The sequence below is a fragment of the Rhinichthys klamathensis genome, unplaced genomic scaffold (genome assembly GCF_029890125.1).
Source record: "Rhinichthys klamathensis goyatoka isolate OS25496 unplaced genomic scaffold, OSU_Roscu_1.1 h1tg000033l_1, whole genome shotgun sequence".
Lineage (NCBI taxonomy): Eukaryota > Metazoa > Chordata > Actinopteri > Cypriniformes > Leuciscidae > Rhinichthys > Rhinichthys klamathensis.
This window is the reverse complement of record NW_026606582.1, coordinates 2099356-2123064: the sequence shown is the minus strand read 5'-3', so window position 1 is coordinate 2123064 and position 23709 is coordinate 2099356. Positions and strand designations below refer to the sequence as shown.

Here is a 23709-nt window from a genome sequence, read left to right as displayed (position 1 = left end):
GAGAAATATTATGTACATAAAAGTTGTCTGCTTAAAAGTGGATGCTTATGGATTTTAACCGAGCATATCAAATGTGAATGTGAAATAATGACCAGTCATATAGCTTTGGATTCAATATGTGCCTTATCCTGGCGGGCCTTTTAATGATCTTATTGAAATGTTTCATTTGTCTTCAATTGTCTCCTTTTGATTATAAATGTAAAATATATTCTTAGAAATTATGATAATCATAAAAAGTTTAAATTATAAAGACAAAATATGCTGTGTTTAGTGTATAAAGCACAATCTCATGTTTTAATCTGCCGAGTGTTGACTTTAGAGATATTTTACCATAACTTTCCCATTGCTTGATAAGCTTTTGAAATGTCTTTGTATTTATGAATTTTTACTGAACATAAAAGAGATTTTGTGACAATCTTCATGAACTCCAAGAAATATGCTTGAATTGAAACTGTGAATAATATTAATTGGTAGCCTATACATTCACCTTGTTTGTTTGTTTGAAAGGTTTAAAACAAATATTTAAAGTTAAAGTATCCAAATTTTTTAAATAAAATTAATAAATTCCACATTTTAATTTTAATTTTAATTTATTCAGCCCTATTACGAGTTTCCATAGTTTGTGTGAGGTGTAAACAAGTAGCCTATTTTAGAACCAATAACTGTGATAATAATTACAATAATATACTATTTTTGACTGAATCTGTGGTTATCATGGTAATGTTTTGTTAGGGTAATATGGCTTTTAGTCATAGCTGGGTACTATTTAAATATTTAATTGTTGTTTACCCGGGAGGCCCCGCCTGTCGTCACATAAGCACCGGAAGTTCACAGGGTGACGTCTAAGGCAGCGGAAACAGGTATGAGGGATAGAAAGTGCCAGAAACAGACAGAGAAACTGATCTAAACATGACATTTCACAGTTTTATTTCAAGCTAGAAGATGTCAGACAGATCGTCGAGCATCACGGGTCAGATTTAAAGACTGTCTGACGAGTTTATCAAACTGTTAGTCCTGTTCTAATCAATACGTAGCTGAAGCAGATTAGCTTCCATGCTAATGTTGTGAAATAATCAACTGTTCTGGAAATATTAACATTTATTTTAACGAATTATAAACATTTAGCATTTTATTCGACGGAATGGGGTTTAAACATACCATATAACAATATATATTGTATTTAATTCTAGCTTTAGAGTCTGTTGCGTGTTGTGTCTAACGTTACGTGTCCTAAGATCTGTCAGACTGCATTTGGACTCTCAGGTGAAAACAGGCCTGAATCCTGATAAGTGTTTGTTTTTAAGAGGATTTTAAATACGCCTGTGATCTGTAAAAGGACAGTGGTTCCCCCTGGACTCCCAGTAAGCAGACCGCGCAGAGGAACGCTGTTTAAGCCTGCAGTGCGACCCGAGAGGAGCATCAGTCAGTCAGGATGCCTCTGCTGTTTCTGGAGCGCTTCCCCTGGCCCAGCTTACACACATACACTGCCCTGAGCACTGTTCTGCTGGCTGGGACCATCCTGAGTGCCTACAGCTCGGTCAGAGACTCAGAGGACTCCTCTCCTCTGGCTGGAGACCCACACAGCGGCCCTGATGAGGAGGAGATCAAGCTGGATCCGCTGGAGAACTTGGGGAACATGGCCACCAGTGTGCTTGTGTATCTCATCACGGACAGCCTGTTTGTCTGGGTATGTGGGACTAGCTTCAAAACACACCAGTGTTGAGTGAGGATGTTTTTATTTTAAAGAAGCTGTCGTTTTCCCACAGGTGATGGTGAACACGGCGTGCTGCATCCTCATGTTGATCGCTAAAGTGATCCAGTGCATTGTGTTCGGCCCGCTGAGAGTCAGTGAGAAACAGGTAGGGATCCTCCACATCTACTGTATCAGGCAATACACACACAGCCAGCCTTTGCTGCGACGCTTATATGAGGAAGATCTGCATAACAAACATCCTCGACAACTTGAGTTCTTTTGTCAGTTCCAAAAATATAGGTCATATCATGGTTTTACTTACTTTAAGGTCATTTTCTGTGATGAAATGTCGTTTTGTTGTATGTCAAAACCAATATCTGGAGAGTTGAATGGATATCATTTTAGTATTTACATATTCAAACAAGTTTATTATTCATAATATGGTAGTAATAAAAAATATGTTGGTAGATTTTGAAAAGGGGAAGATAACCATTCAAAGCAGTGGCGTAGTTATTAACAGATGACTGTAAAAATGCCGTTCAAATGTTTGAGGTCAGAAATGTATATATATATTTTTGAAAAGGGACAGTAAAGGCTTTGATCATGTTGCAGAAATGTCTATTTCAAATAAATGCTTTTCTTTTAACTTTGTATTCATCAAATCTGATTCCACAGATATTCCACACAGTTTTCACAAAAAATAAAAACTGTTTTCAACATTGATAATAAATAATAAATGTTTCTTGAGCATCATATTAGAGTGATTTCTGAAGGATCATGTGACACTGAAGACTGGAGTAATGATGCTGAAAACTCACAGGAATAAATTACATTTGACATTATATTCACACAGAAAACAGTCATTTTAAATTGTAATAATACTTCACAGTATTACTATTTTTTGCTCTGTTTTTGATCAAATTGATCAAAAAAAAGAAAGAAAAAGAAATGATTTCAGCAGTGTGTTCTGTGCTCATGTTCTGATGGGGCTCTTCTCTGTTGACCAGCATCTGAAAGATAAGTTCTGGAACTTCATCTTCTACAAGTTCATCTTCATCTTCGGCGTGCTGAACGTGCAGCGGGTGGAGGAGGTGGTGCTGTGGTGTCTGTGGTTCTCCATGCTCATCTTCCTGCATCTGATGGTGCAGCTCTGCAAAGACCGCTTTGAATACGTGAGAACCACATCAACACACACTGGTGTTCAGAGATCTCTAGTAGTGCCGTTAGACTCCTTCATTCATGTACTCTTTACTTTACACTGCATCATTCAGGCAGGGAGTGTTTTGATGAACATTTGCTTTAACCGCCAATATAATCCAAAAGATATGTCATTGTAATAGTAAGATATTTGTTGGAGAATCTGAGTATAATTAAGACATTTATGTATATTTGTATTGTATGTAAATATTAATTGGGTTAATTACCTACCTACCTTTCCTACTTCCTTTCTTCCTTACCTCCTTCCTTTTCAGTTCTTATTTACTCCCTTCCTTCCTTTCTTCCTTATTTCTCTTTCTGCCTTGCTTCACTCGTTTCCTTCCTTCCTATGTTTCTTACTTATTTAATTTATCCTTCCTTCCTTCCTTCTCTCTCTCTCTTTCCTCTGCTCTTATTTACTCCCTTCCTTCCTTCCCTACTTCCTTCCTTCCTTCTCTCTCTCTTTCCTCTGCTCTTATTTACTCCCTTCCTTCCTTCCCTACTTCCTTCCTTCTCTCTCTTTCCTCTGCTCTTATTTACTCCCTTCCTTCCTTCCCTACTTCCTTCCTTCCTTCTCTCTCTCTTTCCTCTGCTCTTATTTACTCCCTTCCTTCCTTCCCTACTTCCTTCCTTCCTTCTCTCTCTCTTTCCTCTGCTCTTATTTACTCCCTTCCTTCCTTCCCTACTTCCTTCCTTCCCTACTTCCTTCCTTCTCTCTCTTTCCTCTGCTCTTATTTACTCCCTTCCTTCCTTCCCTACTTCCTTCCTTCTCTCTCTCTTTCCTCTGCTCTTATTTACTCCCTTCCTTCCTTCTCTCTCTCTTTCCTCTGCTCTTATTTACTCCCTTCCTTCCTTCTCTCTCTCTTTCCTCTGCTCTTATTTACTCCCTTCCTTCCTTCTCTCTCTCTTTCCTCTGCTCTTATTTACTCCCTTCCTTCCTTCTCTCTCTCTTTCCTCTGCTCTTATTTACTCCCTTCCTTCCTTCCCTACTTCCTTCCTTCTCTCTCTTTCCTCTGTTCTTAGTTCCTTCCTTCCTTCTCTCTCTATTTCCTCTGCTCTTATTTACTTTCTTCCTTGCTTCCTTTGTTTCTGTCCTTCCTACTTTCTTCCTTATTTCCCTTCTTTTTCTTGCTTCTTTCCCTCTCTCCTTGCTCCACCCTTCCTTCCTACCTTCATTCCTTCATGTTTCCTTTATTTTACATTCTTATTTACTCCCTACCTTCCTTACTTTCTTCCTTTTTCCTTCCTTCCTCTGCTCTAATTTCCTTCCATCACTCTTATTTACTTCATCCCTTCCTTCCTATTGTTTGTTCTTGCATCTCTCCATCCTTCTCTCATTCCCTACTTCCTTCACCTCGTCCTCTCTGGGCAGAGTTGCTGATATACTGTTGTTTGCCCCCGCCAGCTCTCGTTCTCTCCCACGACCCCGATGGGCAGTCACGTGCGCGTGCTGTCTCTGCTGGTGTCTGTGCTGCTGTGCTGTGGGGGTCTGGCTGTGCTCTGCGCTGTAGTCGGGCATCTTCACGGCATGCACACTGTGGCCTTCATGGCAGCGGAGGTGAGAGAACTCTACAATCCTCTGTAGCGACTGAAGAGTACAGTCCCTCTTTTCTTTAGTTTTTCCCTCTTTCTCTACATTCTGAAAGTAGGCATGACACAGAAGTCACGATGGTCTATGGTATATATATATAATGTTTTTTTTGTTTTGTTTTTTAAACAAGAAAAAAAAGTATGTAGATTTAGCAATGACTGTAGACTTGATTTTGTCCATGGGGAATTGGTTTGATGTTTGCTATTGCTAATCTCATGTGAGTAACAGGTTGTCCCGCTAATTGATTTGAATAAAGATTAAATGTTAAAACGGCACATTAACTTTACAAAACAATAATGATGTGCAATAATAAATACTACCAGGGCTTGACATTAAATATTTTGCTTACCAGCCACTGTGGCTAGTAGTTTTCTATAGTTATTTAGCATTTAATCAACGTTTTCACTGGCTACAACATCGATACCTTGAGGAAAAACTGCCATATAGATTTCTTTAATATTATCTCAATTTGGCAGCAGGATTATTAGGCTGCTGTCACTTTAAGACCTATCGCACTGATCCATTATACTGTTACACATGCGCTTTCTTTCTCAACTGGTCACTTAAAACACAACTGACTGGGTTTATGTGAATACTTGCCAAGACCGGCATTTTGTGTGTGTTTGACAGTTTCAGCCCAATAAGCAGTGGAAAATAACTACATTTAGTGCTGAGATGCCGCTTTGTGTGCATACTTTGGGTGTGAACTCAAAGTCTGCAGGAGTGAGTGTAATTATGCGCAATACTTGCAATCCCACGCCGAAATTCAAGCCCTGTAACAGCAACAATATTCATCCGGAGCAAGTGAGTGAGAGGAGGCGGGTTTGTGGCACTCGCTGTCGGAGAGATCATGAGAGCTCATGATATTTCAGTATCAGATTCAGATATTTCAGTATCAAAAAATTAATATTTTTGACAACGCTACATTGCTCTTAGTTTACATTTAATCAGTTTGTTTTTTCGGATGTCTTTTTTATAGACTACAATTAAAAAAATTATTATATATAAAATTAATAATTAATAAAAAGCAGGAGTGACTGCGTTACACGCCACTGCTGAAACACACACACATTTGGCAGGTTGGCGGGTGTTAATGTCAAGCCCTGAATACTGCAATTATCTATAAAAAATTGTCTATTTTGATATTATGGCGACTTGAAGTAACCCTAAGCCTTGTCTCCTGTCCTGCAGTGTTTGCTGGTGACCGTACGCACAGGACACGTCATCATACGGTGTGTGTGTGTGAAGAAAGCCATCAGCTTTGCTAAATGTGATTAGCAGAAGCATGAATCTGAAGGTTTTGATCTGTTATGTACAGGTACTCCATTCACCTGTGGGACCTGAACCACGAGGGCACCTGGGAGAACAAGAGCTCATACATCTACTACACTGACTTCATCATGGAGTTGGCCATCCTCTGCCTGGACCTGATGCATCACATCCATATGCTGGTGAGCTCAGCGCTGTGTAGCGGTCATGTGACTGGCTCACAGTGATGGATGAATACGGTCTGATTGGACTCTTATTGAGACTGTTTAACATAATGTTCACTGATCAGTAAGAAGATGCTTACAATTATGTTCCTGATTTCACATGTTTGCGGCCTGTCGGATGTCACAAACTTCCCCAAGTGAATACCAGTGGCGTTACACGATTTCTTTCTCTTCTCGCGTCTGTGTTTGAGAGTTTTTGAATAAATCCCAGTACCTTTATGATCATGTATTGTTGTTGTTCACTCCCTCGCAGCTCTTTGGAAACATCTGGTTGTCCATGGCTAGTCTTGTGATCTTTATGCAACTGCGGTATCTCTTCCACGAGGTGCAGCGAAGGATTCGCCGCCACAAAAACTACTTGCGTGTTATTGACAATATGGAATCCAGGTGAGCTGACTTATTAAAATATGCATTTCTACAGGCTTTGAATTATAAGCACAACATCGAAGTAAAGATGCTAAAGTATGGCAAAGCTCAGGGCTGGTAACCAGAAGTTGCGTGAGCTATCAGCATTGTGCCCTTGAAAAGAGATTTTACCTTTAATGAGTTTGTAAAATGACTGCTTATTTACATTAATATAGTTAAGAAGGAAAACAGTGCGAATCTCACAAAAACTCCAAAATTAAAAAAAGAATGATATTAGATTTTGCATAAGTAAAGAAGACAAAGCCTTCTTGTGGACCAATAACATTATTGTTGTATTTTTTTTTTAATGTCAGCTAAGCACCCCCCCACACACACACACACACACATTTAAAGTGAATCTTATTGTTGTAACTTAATAACAGTTTATAAATTGGAAATAATTGTTATTGTAATTGATTATATAATTATGTGTAAATAACAGCAACAATAAATCAATTTCATTATTTAAAAAGTAAAAGCAAAAGTTTGGGATCTGTACTTTTTTTTTTTTAAAGAAATTAATACTTTTATTCAGCAAGGACACATTAAATTCATCAAAAGTGCCAATAAAGACCTTTACATTCTTACAAATAATATTTCAAATGAATTGTTATTTTGAACTTTCTGTTCATCAAAGAATCCTGAGGGGCTTAAATTATATAATCGTTTCTGCAAAAATATTAAGTAGCAAAAAGATTGCATCATAAGATTCACATATCATCATATTAAAGTGATTTCTGAAGGATCATGTGACCCTGAAGACTGGAGTAATGATGCTGAAAATTCAGCTTTGATCACAGAAATAAATAAAATTACATTTCAAAATATATTCACAAATATTACTGTTTTACTGTATTTTTCTGTTTTTACTGTACTCTTCACTGACACCTTAACCCACTCTTAAACCTCCCCTTTCCACCAAACAGCAATACAATGTTTTGCAATACAACATGAACACAATAAATAGTCTTCGTGTGCATCAAATGTTTGAATGTGTTATTGGATGTGTGTTATGAATCAGCCTGCTGCATTGGCTGATGGAAAGCAGAGCTTGTGTGCTGACATGAAACGTCTCCCTGTGTGTGTGCAGGTTTGCTGTGGCAACGCCTGAAGAGCTGTTGGCTAATAACGATGATTGTGCGATCTGCTGGGATTCAATGACTACCGCGCGCAAGCTGCCCTGTGGACATCTCTTCCACAAGTGAGCCGTAACCAGATGTTGCCAGCGCTCTCTTGTTCTAACAGTTGAAACATTGTCAATTGACCATTTCTTGTTTATGTCCAGTTCGTGTCTGCGCTCTTGGCTGGAGCAGGACACGTCCTGTCCCACGTGCCGCATGTCTCTGAACATCAGTGAAGGCGTGAGAGAGCGAGAGGAGGGCCAGAGGGAGGTGCTGGATGAGAACATGCCCGCTGGGCCAGGAGCAGAGGCCCGACCACACATCAACCAGCACAATCACTTCTTCCACTTCGATGGTGAGGCCTCTCTTTACATAATCATGCAGAATCCAGACCATTTGCTGAGAGGAAGCTGTAGAAATCACTCTTTCAAATCTATATCATATTCCTATCATTCACTTCCATAATGCCTATTTAGCACTAGGGGGTGTGCGATATACACTCACCGGCCACTTTATTAGGTACCCCATGCTAGTAACGGGTTGGACCCCCTTTTGCCTTCAGAACTGCCTCAATTCTTCGTGGCATAGATTCAACAAGGTGCTGGAAGCATTCCTCAGGGAGTTTGGTCCATATTGACATGATGGCATCACACAGTTGCCGCAGATTTGTCGGCTGCACATCCATGATGCGAATCTCCCGTTCCACCACATCCCAAAGATGCTCTATTGGGTTGAGATCTGGTGACTGTGGAGGCCATTTTAGTACAGTGAACTCATTGTCATGTTCAAGAAACCAATTTGAAATGATTAGAGCTTTGTGACATGGTGGAAGTAGCCATCAGAGGATGGGTACATGGTGGCCATAAAGGGATGGACATGGTCAGAAACAATGCTCAGGTAGGCCGTGGCATTTAAACGATGCCCAATTGGCACTAAGGGGCCTAAAGTGTGCCAGGAAAACATCCCCCACACCATTACACCACCACCACCAGCCTGCACAGTGGTAACAAGGCATGATGGTTCCATGTTCTCATTCTGTTTACGCCAAATTCTGACTCTAACATCTGAATGTCTCAACAGAAATCGAGACTCATCAGACCAGGCAACATTTTTCCAGTCTTCAACTGTTCAATTTTGGTGAGCTCTTGCAAATTGTAGCCTCTTTTTCCTATTTGTAGTGGAGATGAGTGGTACCCGGTGGAGTCTTCTGCTGTTGTAGCCCATCCGCCTCAAGGTTGTGCGTGTTGTGGCTTCACAAATGCTTTGCTGCATACCTCGGTTGTAACGAGTGGTTATTTCAGTCACTGTTGCCCTTCTATCAGCTCGAACCAGTCTGGCCATTCTCCTCTGACCTCTGGCATCAACAAGGCATTTCCGCCCACAGAACTGCCGCTCACTGGATGTTTTTTCTTTTTCGGACCATTCTCTGTAAACCCTAGAGATGGTTGTGCGTGAAAATCCCAGTAGATTAGCAGTTTCTGAAATACTCAGACCAGCCCTTCTGGCACCAACAATCATGCCACGTTCAAAGTCACTCAAATCACCTTTCTTCCCCATACTGATGCTCGGTTTGAACTGCAGGAGATTGTCTTGACCATGTCTACATGCCTAAATGCACTGAGTTGCCGCCATGTGATTGGCTGCTTAGAAATTAAGTGTTAACGAGCAGTTGGACAGGTGTACCTAATAAAGTGGCCGGTGAGTGTATATGGGTTACGATAATATTGTAATTGTTGTTTTAACGATATGCGATCTGACATTGAGCACACTTTGCAAAAACACACCCCGTGAGGGTACACTACGTGATGTAGTCTAGTGGGTTAGACTAGTGCGTGTGCACTTTCACTGTGTGATTTACTCTATTAAAATGCATTTATAATGCCCCCAAAATTCAAGATAAGGGGAAAATGTTTTTATATTTATCATTTAATATAGTTATTAGGGCCGGGACTTTAACGCGTTAATTAAGATTAATTAATTACAGACTTTAACGCGTTAATTAATTACACAAAAAATAACACGTTAAACACTTATTTTTGCACCGCGGAACGTTTCTCACTGGATGAGTTTCGGCGGACCGATTATAATGGAGCACCAACTAGCGTTCATGATGACTTCAGACAACAACAAACCTTTTACAGTCTATACAACAAACCACAGTGAACATGAACGAAGAAGCTGACGAAACCGCTTTGGTTGGCCTCGTGGATGGGACATTTTGTTATAAATGAAGCAGACTTCATTTATAACAAAAGCGCCACTTGACACTTTCAAGTCAAGTGGCGTGTTATCTATACGCATTTTGAGCTATCCGCGTGTATGTCCACGCCGAAACGAACCGTCATCTTTTGCGTGTATGTGTACGCCGTTAAATGTCCGAGCGAAACGAAGCAAAATCTAGATCTACATCTTGGGAGCGATATTTTTTCCCTAGGATGGTAGGGGAAGATTCATAAATGGTATTAACCCCAGTGACGGGTAGGTTTAGGGACGGGGTTGGGGTAGGTCATACATTTTTTATATATACAGTAGGGATCGACCGATATGGATTTTTTAGTGCCGATACCGATACCGATTTTTTTCCCATCAGCCTTAGCCGATGACCGATACGGGCTGCCGATTTTCTTGAGCCGATATTTGGAGCCGATACATTTTGCTCCCTCAATTTACATCATAAAAATGACATGATGTTAAAAAATGTTACAGGTCTCAATTTAATAAAAGTAACATTTATTTAACGAAAAAAATCAATATTTAACGAATAGTAAAAACATGTGAGGTAGAACAAGAACAAGTAGATAAACAATATTTAACAAATATTAAAAACATGAGGTAGAACAAAAAAAAGTTCACTGCTGAAAATAAATATTTAAGCATAAATAAAATAATTACACTATTGCACACAGTAGCAACCAGCATAATAAAGTGCACAGTGCACACTGTACTTCATTTTAAAAGTAACGAACTATTTACTGCCATGGTTTAAATTTTTCTACATAAAATAAAATGAGCATGTCTAGTCTCTAATATCACTGCGAGGGAGACACACACACCACACGCGTCCAAACCTCAGCCAGGTGGTCGCTGAATAAATCTTCCACAAAAAGCACGGAACAACGTTGGTATTACTTAATCCTATGACCAGTGTTCGTAACAGCTACCTTACGCATACTAGGGCTGTCAAAATTGCTCAAATGGCGTTTGTATATTCCCTTCAAAAAAACATATTTGAACATATCGTCGTGCATTTGGTCAATGACGCGCATTACGTCAATAACAGGACAAATTAATACAAAGAGACATAACTACTAGTATTAAGTAGCTTATTTGAGTTTAAACATATTTGACAACGTATTACTACAAAAAAAAACGAGTAAATCAACTAATGGCCAAGACCGCAGAGCTCACTCTGGCTCGCCCGGACTCGCAGGCGCACTCTCTCTCTCTCTCTCGCACTCACCCTCACGCTCTCCGCGCATGCCGGGTTAAATGAACAACAACAAACAAATGTTGAGTGCTGATCAAGAGTTTTGTGCAAGCAATTTAAGGTATACAGCAGGCTTCATTCAGTGATTGAAACAAATACATTAATTGAAGTTTCACAGTACATAGAACCGACACTGAGCGCTCCGAGCGAGCTGTGCTGTGGTAACGTTAGTCTGCTACCGCGGGCGTGTTTTTCCACATTCGAATATTAATTTTCACCTTCAAAATTCAGTTTTTTGAAACTATTCGAATATATATTCGTATTTAGAATATTCATTGACAGCCCTAATGCATACTGATCGGATAGCCTACAGCTATTTGCAGCTCCCTAAATACAATGGCAAGCAAGCAGTTTTATAGACGAGTCATTCGCGTTTTCCATTTGGACCCACAAACTTGCTTAGCTATATAGTTGCAACCACATAACAGTTATAGAGCAACGTGTTTCCATTTTCAAAGTGTTTGACAATATTTCAGCAGTCAAACAGTTAAAAGATGCTTTGAAAGTTTAAAAGTTACCGTTATCTTGAAGCGCAGGTTGCACTCTGCTAGTGGGGGAGGGGCAGTGCAGGGTCTGCACGTGAACTGCAGCGTCTCCAGCAGCACAGAGCTGCCTGTGGACGCCTGTCTATAAATAATGCCGGGAAAAAACTATCGGCGAACGCAGCAGCCGCGTATCGGCCGATTCCGATACACGTAAAAACCGCAAATATCGGCCCGATATATCGGCTGGCCGATATATCGGTCGATCACTAATATACAGTAATGTACGTTAAGTCAACGGCGTTGATAAACACGCTGAAAAGCGATTATGCGTGTTGATAGCACGCCAAAAATGGAAATACATACGCCATTTCATGAGATCAGTCTGATAAGAGCATGCTGTGTGCAAGCTATGCAACAAGAAATAATTTGCTATTGCTATTAGTGTAACTTAGTGTAGCAATATGCTATTGCTACACTTAATGGTAAAAATTGCACTGGTCTGCTGGACTTGGTTGAACAAAAATAAACAATATTTTGTTGCTTAAGCTTATGTATTCAGTCATTATTCAATGGTATGCTAAAAATCCATGTAAAAATAATTACTTCTCCCTGTTCTCAGGTCAAATATTTATGCAATTAAAATGCGATTAATTTCGATTAATTAATTACAAAGCCTCTAATTAATTAGATTAATTTTTTTAATCGAGTCCCGGCCCTTTATATTTATCATTTAATATAGTTATTAGGGCCGGGACTTTAACGCGTTAATTAAGATTAATTAATTACAGACTTTAACGCGTTAATTAATTACACAAAAAATACATGAGGAGTACCATTTTTTTTCTCCAAATATCAGTACGATTACAAATGTGATATTTCTTTTATACAACAGTTCAATAAACAAGAAAGTTAATATTAAGTGACTTAAATGACATTTTAGACTTTTTTTAATCCATTTCGCCAACGAAAATGGTTCGAAACAAGGCCACATTGAATGAATGATTCATTGACACTCATCATCGTGAAATCATCATCTGAATGTATAAATCTCGGCTGGTTCGCCCCCAGGGTCCCGCATTGCCAGCTGGCTGCCGAGTTTCTCAGTGGAGGTCATGCACACCACCAACATCCTGGGCATCGCACAAGCCAACAACTCCCAGCTCAATGCCATGGTGAGTCCCTCAGCTGGCGTCACACATGCTCACCAGCAGCCTCATCAGTTTTACACAAGTTGCCACGTTATTAACCTGCTTTTCCTTGAATTTGTCAGGCCCATCAGATCCAGGAAATGTTTCCACAAGTCCCTTATCATCTGATCCTGCAGGATTTGCAGCTCACACGCTCTGTAGAGGTCACCACTGATAACATCCTGGAGGGCCGGATACAGGTGCCGTTCCCCACACAGGTGAGGAGGGCGCACCGCTAACAGAAGAGGCATATCACGGGCTGAAATCATGTTGTTTGCATTTCGTACTGGGTCGCTCCATCAGCGCTAAAATCTCACCGGCCCAAACTCTTGCTCCACATTGCTGAAAGGGAAGTCATTTCTGCACCACTAGCATCACCAAACTGAATTAAAAAAACAATGACTATTTCAAAATTGTTGAATGACAAAAAAAAATCAGTTAAGGGAACCATGTGCTCACAATGGACCTTTGTAAATAAACAAGTAAATTCAAAGAAATATACTCCAGAAATTGATCTCTGCAAAAACCCTCCTCCAGATTCACAAACGATTTGTGAACCTCAGATTTGATAGTTAAATGTGTGTATTAGGGATGTGACGGTGAGGATGTTTTCCCACCGGTTAATCGACGTGTGACAACACCAGTAATACCGGTATCACCGGCGGCGGGGGCTTTTAAATCGCTAATGTAAGTAAAATGCATGCGTTTGCACGGGCATTCATAATGGTGCGGAGCAGCACTGTTTGGTTTTTGTGCCCTGAATTGGTGCTAATTTGAAAACGAGACCAAAACGTGCACGGCCACACATGTCAATGGGAGCGGAACAGAGCGAGAATTTTTCCATAGGAATAAACTGAAAATGCTCGCTCTATTCTGCTCGTGTGGCCGTGCACGTTTTGGTTTCGTTTTCAAATTAGCGCCAATTCGGGGCGGATTACTTGAATGGTTAGTGCATTAGCCTATTATTCTTAATGAAAAACACAACAACAAAACAGTGCAATGACAAATTCGCTTAAAGCTACACTGTGTGATTTTTACCCCCATCTAGCGGTGAAAAGGTAAATGACCATCCAGTGAATATTAGTTTCTGTTCCTCTCAATTGCCATTTCGTTTTAACTCCTACAGTGGCCAATGTAGTCCAAGATTAACATGGCTTCCAGTTCGACCTCGTCCATGAGTGTTCCTTCAAGTGATGAGGTTATTTTAGAAAACTATTATAATTTGCAGTAATTTAATTTGTCAGGTAACATATAGGTTATGACATCTATGTAAAATGAATAATAGTTTTATGTTTTCGTTATTTTTTTTTACCATTTCATTGCTAACATCAGTTATCAGGTTCCCAGACGAATGCAAGCTAATCTTAGTAAAGTAACTTTTATCAGTGCTATCGTTATTCTGTATGTTGTACGACATCATTAGCGTAAGGCAAAGTTTATATTGTAGGCTATATTATACTTTCAAAAAGGCTTTCAGGTTTTTATATATCAGTCTCAAGCAATCCCCCTCTTGACATTCGACACGGTGCCGTCGAGTGTTAAAACGCAAAAGGCGAAGCTTGAATTAACGGGTATGTCCCTCTTTGGCTAATGTACTTTCAACATGGCGACCAACATTAGAACCCCTTACCCGTATGTATTTTGAATGGCATATTATACACTCACGAGAATACTTTATTACTTGAACAAAGTAAATATACATTAATGAGCACATATATTTTTGAAAGAACTAAGTGTTTTTAGCTAAGAATAAACTAAAAAAGTTACACAGTGTAGCTTTAAATGGGCGCTTTTACATTTCGCTTTGACACCAAATATTCCGCATCAGCTTGTCAGTCGGATCCTCACTCTCGTGATTAATGAAACCTGACTCCTGTTGCTGATCTGTGCGGCCTTATTTTCAGTGTAATAGTGTCTGTTCTCTAACTGAACTAAATGATTTTATAAATCAAACCGACAGTGCCGCGGTGGGCAAGAGATGTAACCCGTGTTGCTTCTGAACACCAGTAACACCGACTATCGTAGCAAGCCTAATGTGTATGTTAATGATTTCGAGACATTGATGAATCTTCATGATTCTGAATAATTTTCACATTTAGCTTATTGGTTGGTTAATTAATTTAGTTATCATACATTATTATGGTAAAATTGTGTGTTTACCTAAAGGAACACCAAATATTTGTTTGTACCAACTACAAAACTGTACAGATTTTACCTGTAAAAATACAGACACTTTCATGAATCTGAACATTCCCGTCAGAACGAACAATTTACTAAATTAATTCTGTTGGGGTTTCATGAACAAAACCCAGTGTGTTGGAGCCTGTCCTGGTTCATTCTCCTTCCAGTCTCCTGTTGATCTATGCTGACCTGTGTAGAAAAAGTGCTCTGTTAAGAGTGTGTTCCTGTCTCCCTGTACCTCCTCCAGTCTGTGGAGCGCGCACCCCTGCAGGGGAACACTGGTCCTGACGAGTCAGCGGGGGCCAGCAGCGGGTCCGAGGTCGCGGCCCCTGAGCCGCAAGACTTCGAGGTTCGCGGGAGCCGCTTCTCCAAGTCTGCGGATGAAAGACAGAGGATGCTCATGCAGAGGAAGGATGAGCTGCTCCTGAGAGCGCGCAGGTGAGGCTCGTCCTGCTGTGCTCCGGTCCGCATCAAACTGTTAAGCTGCCTTTCCGCTGTCTCTGACATTCACATACGAGTTTTGCGTTTCGCCCCCTAGTGCCAGCCGCACAAAGCTATCAGATTGATCATGAAGCAGCTGTTACACTCTGCTTATTCAGCATGATAAAATGAATGAATAATGAATGTAGTGATATTCACACTAAACAAATGGCCACCAGTATGTTTGAAAGACAAACTTTCAGGCTTTCTAGGGCTAATAAGACTAAATAATTATTGTAGAATGTTTTAGTGGGAAAATGGGTGGTCGTATACTGTAGTGTTGTCACGGTACCAAAATTTCAGCATTCGGTACCAATACCAGTGAAAATCCACGGTTCTCGGTACCAAAGCTTAATTTAGATTAAATTTTACATATATTATTAAAGTGTATATCACGGTTACAAAGATGGAAACTGTAGTATTAAAAACACTTTGCAAGATTTTATTTGTTAGATAACATTAGATAAAATGACCTAACAATAAACAATAGTTATATACTGTAGCAATTATTCTCCTTGGGGTTCATTTAAAATCAAAAGTTTTATTTGTTAACATTATTTAATGCACAATGAATGAAGTAAACGAACATGAACAATCAAGTGTTTGTATTAAATAACATTCACAAACATTAATTAATGTTGTCAAAATGTATTGTTCACTCAATGTTTTGATGTTAGACGAGCATTAAGCAATGCTAATGAATGGTATCGTATTGTAGTGTTACCAAACTATACAGGAAATAAAACGTTTAATTTTACTTAACTGTACTTTTATTTAATCCAAAACTGTCACTCTTGCCTGTCTTCAAAACTTGAGAACCCTGTAGCTGTACAGGGCAGCTTTTTATTTCTCGTCTCCATAAATATAACTAGTAGTAAAGCTAATGCAAGGGCTAGAAATCAATTAATTCTTTAATGATACTTCCTCGTCATCATGGAGAGCGCAGTTCGCACCGCTTTCTCCTTTTTTCCACAAGCGCTCGCTCTCCCGTGTCCTCGCTATGCAATCATGAACAGAGGCGCGCCTGGAAAGACGAGCTCGCTGCGCCACGTCGCTTCTATTATGAGCGCGCCTACATTTGAAATAACGAATTTCCACGCGCAAAAAATGCGCTATGTGAACGGCCCCTTATGGCAACGTGACATTAGCCTAATTCAAAATATTTCCATATGTGGCTCTTTCCTCCTTTCTTCGATGTGCACCTTTCGGACAGCGCGCCAAGAACCGGATTAACCCGGTACTTCGGTACCACTGGTATTTAAGAAAAGCTGGTACCGTAACCTTAGTACAACACTAGTATACAGTATATCCGCACAAAAAGTTATGGTTGCACTTTATTTTACAGTACGTGCACTTCCAATGTACTTGCAGTGTACTTACCTAGAAAGTACCGGGTAGTGTAAGGTAACTACATGGGTTAAGGTTAGGTTCAGGACTAGTACCTAGTTATAACCCAGTTATTGTAATTACTACAGTAATTATATAGTATGTACATCCGAAACAAGACAGTAAAATAAAGTGCTACCAAAGTTTTTTATATTAACACGACTAATGCTCAGTTTGGCAAATTCTACATTGACAAATAACAGACCAGAAGTCATTCATTTTTAGAGATGGTGAACAGTCGCCTAGCGTATGCAAACTTGAATGATAAATGGGAATGCCCCAAGGGTTTGGCTTGGGTCCGATTTAGTTTGAGTTTTTAAGACACTGTGTTCTCTCTTTGTTAGACGTTATCTTCACAAAAAGCCAGATGAAGGAGATGTGTTTCCTTCTGCTGATAACGACGACGCCATGCCCTCGATGGAGGACGAGGACTCGGACTCCGTGACGCTGCGGCGCAGGAGGATGGCGGCCGCTGCGGAGCGACGCATGCAGAGGCACGAGCCTTCCCCGTTCTGAGCCCAGCAGAAACATGCATGATGCGTCTGTGGGACAGCCGTGCCGTCACAGATGTTCTGGCTGATCAATGCACATGTGTGCTAGATGCAACTATACAAGTACCCATCAAACATGTCAATCAATTGTCCATTGGAATAACATACGGTGCCGTTGGCCCGCCAGTCAAATTTTGGTAAGCGTAAAGTAAAAGGCACATGTAACTTTATTCATGTGTCTGCCATAGACGGAATCACTTTAAATATCTTCGTACCGGAACAAGTGTGGCTTTGACAGCTGCTCGTTAATTAGAGGATTTCACGAGTTTGAATTTCTTTTTACTTTTGGAATGCTGCATTTCTTAAGCATCTTTGTACGACTTTAACAGGATCATGTTGCGTACTAACAGTTGGACTCAGTCTAGAGCGTCATGCTTAATAGCATGCTAGGGTTGTGAATTTCCAGTTTCTTTCTTTGGCCAGCAAAGATCCACACGATTCTGCTGCTGGTTAGTGTTTTGAAGTCGATTTGGGACAATCTTGAGCTGTCTCGTGTGCTTACACCCTGGCTCCTAGAGTCTCCTAGATCCTAGTGTCTGCTCCTGCGTTGGTGTGGCAACAAACACCTCTGTGTGTCAGAAGAGGCGTTTGTTTAGTCACATGATCTTGTTTCTCTTGTTGTCATTCAAAACAGACATGCTTTATATTTAATGGATCTGACATTGTGAACGTGTGCTGTTGGAAGAGTTTCCTCCACTGTGTGTGTCTGCTTTTGACTCTGATCGGGCCTTCAGTCGGGGGAGAGCAGGGCAAGCCTGGTCAACATGTCCTATCCTCATGTTCATGAAACCGTTGAAATGGCGCTTCTACGCTCAGTACTGTCCATTTGATTGGGTTGTTCAGCGTACACAATGGTCAATAGGTCAGTTTTGTAGCTTTTTGTTGTCAGCGTTTTATTCTGTTTGCATTTGAATGGTTTTAAAGATACTAATGTCTACAAATGCTTGTCTTTTACTGGCCCACGGGATTTATAATGTGTTTTCACAGGATGAATTGGCACAATCTTGCATGTTTAGTTTGAAGTGAACAAGCTTTTCATGTAATAGCGTGTGACTTTTAATACACATTTGCCTTTGGTTAAATAACCATAATCCCAAACAGCATTACCATGGTCACTTACACATTTGATTTCATGTGTGTGTGTGTATATATATATATATATATAGCCAGCCCATTTGTCATTCTGAAAAAAAGAAGCATGTCTTCAGAATTGTTTCTGATGTTTTACACTGTGAATCTACTCTGTCAAATCTTTTTATCGTCACATGGACGTTTTGACAAGTCGTTTTTTTTTGTTTTTGTTTTACCTTTCATGTAGAAGTCTTTTTCTATGCATGAAATCACTGACCGTTTGTGTTCTTCTTTGTTTCCTGATCAACTTTCCTAAAGACTCTCCTGGTGATTTGCTTTCCTGAAGCTGGTTATTGTGATCGTCATGACCATGTTCATATAGATTATTTATGTTTTGGTTGCACAGATGCACCTTTCAACAGTATTTAAAAATAAAATGTATTAATGAAATATCCACTGGACTGATTCAGATAGTTATAGGTAATTTGGTTGAAGTTTGTGCTGTTCTTGGAAACCAGAGGGAAGCATTGGATTGCTTTATGTACACAATTCATTCATTTGTGCCTCAAATCTACAGTGGAATAATAATAGTCTGAATTGTGTAAATACTTTTGTAATTAAGACTGTAAAATACATGTGAAATGACCCTGTACAAAATAAAAGTCACAGCTGCTTTAGAAGCTTTTACCCACATTTCCCAGTTTCCCAGTGTGTTTTCTGTTGAGTCTGAACAAAACCATATAGAGATGTAGTAGTGCTGTCAACATTAACGCATGCAATACATTTTTGTCCATTTAACACGTTAAAATTAAAAATTTCAGGCAGGAATGGCACTGCAAATATGACATTTATGATGGGTTCATGTGAGGATTGTTTCAAGTTCACTTAAATTAAATGTTATTATACTTGTTTTAAGGGGGACATCAGTAGCTGTATCAGTGGCCTTCACTCATAAAAAAGATGCCATTAAACAAGTATTTAAAATATACTGTATTTTGTCGTTTCTACATTAATCTGGAGATTAACTTGAAATTATTCAATTAAAAAATATATATTTAAAACGTAAGTGTTTTTAATTGCGATTAATCGCAGAAAAGAAATGTGTGATTTAATATATTTAATTTATTTGAACTGATTGACAGCACTAAAATGTAACTCCAAAACGAATTTTAAGCTTCTAAGCGTTTAGATCAAAAGGCTAAGATCGTGGAAGTGTGTCCACACTTTTGGCTAGTAGTGTATTTAAATAGATTTTAAATTATATTTATTTTATTTAGTCATAAATTGCAACGTTTGCCGTGTTGTCCTAGTTAAGAGCAGTGTGTAAGCACTGTGTGTTGATTGACACTAGAGGGCGCCACAGATCCACCGGCGATCAAAATATGACTGAATATGAAACCAATGTTTGCTGGACACTGGCCAAAATATATGCCGCCTTCTTGACATACTCATGTTCTTTTACTTCATTTGATAATCCGGGAGTGGTTTCAAAAGCAAATTAAGAGCACAGCTAATTGCAATGATCACTTGATTTGATAAGTGTTGAGCTCTCTTCACGTATTGACTGCCTCGGTCTCTAATGAAGAGTTCATTGATTAACGCTTTAGCTGCCATCGGCTCTGCTCATAAAGCAGGATTTTAGGATCATCACTCGAGAGACTCCTGGACTGAGGGACGATTCCCATGGAAAGGCATGTGGGTTTGGAACGACATGAAAGTGAGTAATGAGGTTTTCATATGGAATAGTTCACTTTGGAGCGAGCTAGGCCTTATTTAAAGCAGCCCGACCCAGCTCAGCAACCTCTTTCATACGCTTATTTTCTATTTAGTAGGCCCATTTCAACACAAAAACAGTATTTCTCTATCACAGATAAATCTATAGAGCCATACTGTGCTGAGTTTCACCTAGCTACACATTCCCCTGGAATTAGATTAGCCTATAGTCTATCTTTATAGGGGAGATCTAGTGGTCAGTGTTTTAAATGCTTTACATTTGCAAAATGCGTTAAATAAATAGACTATTTGTCGTTTTTAATGCGTTAACAGTTTTAATTGTTTTGTTTGTTTTTGTTGTGTGTAAATTTCGATATGCTATTTCATTATGGACCAAACCTGCAGAAATTAAAAATGAATAAATAAATGAATTAATTAATAAATAGATAAATAAAGTTGATAATAGGAAAATGAATAAAAGAATATACGACTTGATAAAATAAATGAGTCATTTTTAATCAAATGTATTTGTGTATTATTTTCCCCCCAATTTATAATTTTATGCTTTCATTTTTTGATCAAATAAGGTTCCATTTCAACAACTTTGAGTCATATTGTCAGATAAAATCAAGGCATGTTAAATATATTTTTCATGGTGGTCAGGTGTTTTTTTATGTTTATGTTTATTTATGCACGGAATAAGGCCTTATAGTCAGTGGAGTAGGCTATAGGCTATTTAAGGGGAAAGTGTATTTTAATTGTGTTGGAATTGTGTTCATGAAGCAGTGCATATTTAAATGAAAAAGACAATGTTCTGTGTTTAACTCTATTTAATTCTTCTGTCGTGGTTTTTAGATCAGACGGCGGCTGCTGGAAAATGCATGTTTGCGTGACGTCAGACGCATCTGTCATAACGCTTATGATGTTTGAGCTCGTTGGCGGGTTGAAATGTTTCCCCTGAGTGCTTTTACACCGGCAGAAATCAATAGCGGCTCTGCTGTCACCCTCTCAGCTCGGAGACTGCTGTTCAAGCCGGTTTGATGTGTCTCTTCAGCGCTTCTCACGGGGACTATCGAGAGCCGTCACTAAATCATGGCAGCTTTTTCTCTCTGATTTTCGCGGCTTTTCTGTCGCTTTTCCCGCGCAGTGCGGATGGGACGTGAATCAATAGCAACTTTGATTTCGCGCCATGTGAAGTACCAGCTCGCAACTTTGAATGCTTCCATCACCTCAATTTAACCTTTTTAGTGCTGAAAGAATAACTTTGAGAGGCTGCTTTTTCTTATTCGTCTTGGGTTTTCAAAGTTTTAAGAAGTCAGTTAACATCATTTTGTAGATCAAGCGACACATCAGAGTTCAGAAATGATTGACGTTATAAAGCAATATATTGTCAAATGGAAAAAAAGATCTGTTTGTTCACCCATAAATGAAATGTCATGATTTATTCATGTCATTCCAACTATTACTATTTTTTTTCTAATGTGAAACATGATTTTTAAGCATCTATTTTCCATACAACGTCAATGACAGTGGATGGAAGGCATAAGGTCAAAATTACTCATTTCATTATTCCTGTCTGTTTGAATCATCTGGTTTGACATCACTGTCGGCAAACACCACATGACCTTGCATGTCATGTGACCAATCTCAACCCAGCAAGTTTGAAAGCTACAACCTAGGAGCTGTTCATTCGTTTTTTTTTTGAAAATGCAAACTTTTGAAAACAGTCTCCATGTAAACAACCAAAAACTCAAATCTGTGGAAACGACAACGTCACGCACATTTGGTTCGCTGACATGTCTTTGCAGAATGGCGTTCTGGATAGAGGGCCTGTTGAAATTAGTGAAGCGGAAGTTGGCAAAATGACAGAAATTGCTTCAGAATGGTTAATTGTTCATATTTGACGTAATTAGGAACAAAACCAATAAAAGGGAACAAAATCATCATGAAGACATGAGCTAACTCATTCAGTTCAATTCAATTTGGGTAAACTTGGCCGATTATCTATTTTTCCTTATACTGACTGGATGTGAGCATCCTCACTATGGGTCAAAGGTTAATAAAATCCTCCTTTTCCCATCCCGTTCAAATCTCCTACTCTGACTGATAACCCCCAGTCCAAACTAAGCCTCTAATCACAATATTATTAGAGAAACCCCATCTGATCAGTATATAAATCTCTCCATCCAATTACAAGATGTAATATTTCTGCAGTGGCGCTGGTAATGAGCTCTAATGCCTGAGCTTCAGTTAATCCCCCTCGGATGCAGCACAGATCAGATGTTGCCTCTGTAATTAGACTGGCAGAAAATCATTATTTCATGTTTGAGGAAAGAAGGAAGTCAAAGGAGATGTAGTCCCTCTGCCGCTCCTTTCTGAAATGTAAATTGCAGTTTAATGTTTTAATCTAGAGTGTTGAGTGTTTGCTTAGTACTCTAGACTGATAACCATAGACTAACAGTAAAATTATTTAAATAAAAGTGATAATGTTAAAGAGAGTCTGCGTTTAAGCCTGGAATTGTAAACTTTAAGTCACACACTTGTGCTCATCTCTTAAAGAGGAACTATGCCCTTTCTTGATTTTGTTTTTGGGTCTACTAGAATAGGTTTTCATGCGTGTATGTTCAAAAAACACATCTTATGTTTCCTCATATTTGACATTGTTGCAGCTCTCTTCTCTGTCAGTAACGCTCTGTTTAGTTCCTGTCTCTATGAAGCGCCTCCTTCTCAAAAAGCACAATGTGCTCTGATTGGTCGGCTGGACCGGTGTGTTGTGATTGGTCAACCGCTTTGAGTGTGTTTTGGAAATGTAAAGGCCATTACCATCACTGCATTAGATCCAGGGTCAGGGTGGAAAAACCAGCATCTCTTGAGCCCTGTTTACACCTGGTATTAGGATGCGTTTTGGTTTGAGCGGATATCAAGTGGACGAGGTAAATGGGGTGTTTTGAGCTTGTCCACTTTCGACCACATCCAGAGGTAGTAGAAAAAGCATTTGACAGAATTGCTTTCGTAGTGTGAACGCTCATGTGGTCGAATGCAGGGCTGTAGTACTCGAGTTACTGGCATTACTGGTATTCGGACTCGGACTTGTCTCGGTCTCGGCCACTGGTCTTGCCAAATATGGCTTTTGGTCTCGACCGAGTCCAGGTGTCTTTTTTATGTTCCCAGTAATGTAGCATGCACCTGCAGACTTCCACAGAAACCTCCGCAGATTACCTCAGATTGTAGTGCCCGTCATTGACAAGTACGACCTGCGCGTGTGTGATTTCTTTTCTACTATTTGCTACTGCAATACCGGCGCATAGCTGAAATAACAGATTTGTCTAATCACTGCCGATCATAATATGAAATTCCTATATGGACTAGTCACTGTGAATATTAAAGACTGCTATCAAATCTGATTGTTCAGCGAGTCTCTGCAAGTGAGTGCCGCAGGTTCATGTACTACACATACTCAAGTACACGTTTATCTTCAGCATTTCATCGTCAGATACACTCAGAAACCCGTCAAAATAAAAGTTTGGTTTAACGTGAAGAAATTACCACAGATATATTTTACTGGAGTGAAGCTATATTGTGATTTAGTTGCTCAAATGCTCAGTAGGCTACTAGTACCTAGCAGTGGTAATAGTAGTGGGTTGGTGTTTGTATCAGTTCTAACACTG

The 23709-nt window shown here is 39.5% G+C and overlaps 1 protein-coding gene across 1 annotated transcript; it reads left to right on the top strand.

Moving 5' to 3' along the window:
• The first annotated feature begins 1403 nt into the window (after positions 1-1403).
• Positions 1404-17710, top strand: amfra (autocrine motility factor receptor a). The gene is made up of 13 exons (XM_056245739.1): positions 1404-1687; positions 1767-1859; positions 2701-2865; positions 4296-4448; positions 5673-5713; positions 5800-5932; positions 6228-6361; positions 7470-7580; positions 7665-7855; positions 12541-12644; positions 12743-12877; positions 15088-15278; positions 17051-17710. The coding sequence occupies exons 1-13, from the start codon at positions 1433-1435 to the stop codon at positions 17220-17222; spliced, it is 1878 nt and encodes a 625-aa protein (XP_056101714.1). The 5' UTR covers positions 1404-1432; the 3' UTR covers positions 17223-17710.
• Positions 17711-23709: the final 5999 nt, after the last annotated feature.

Bases quoted from the DNA above. Each gene is read 5' to 3' on its own strand.
- amfra (XM_056245739.1), top strand. From the start codon at position 1,433: ATGCCTCTGCTGTTTCTGGAGCGCTTCCCCTGGCCCAGCTTACACACA. The intron at 1,688-1,766 runs GTATGTGGGACT...GTTTTCCCACAG, and splicing joins CGGACAGCCTGTTTGTCTGG to GTGATGGTGAACACGGCGTG. The intron at 5,933-6,227 runs GTGAGCTCAGCG...ACTCCCTCGCAG, and splicing joins TGCATCACATCCATATGCTG to CTCTTTGGAAACATCTGGTT.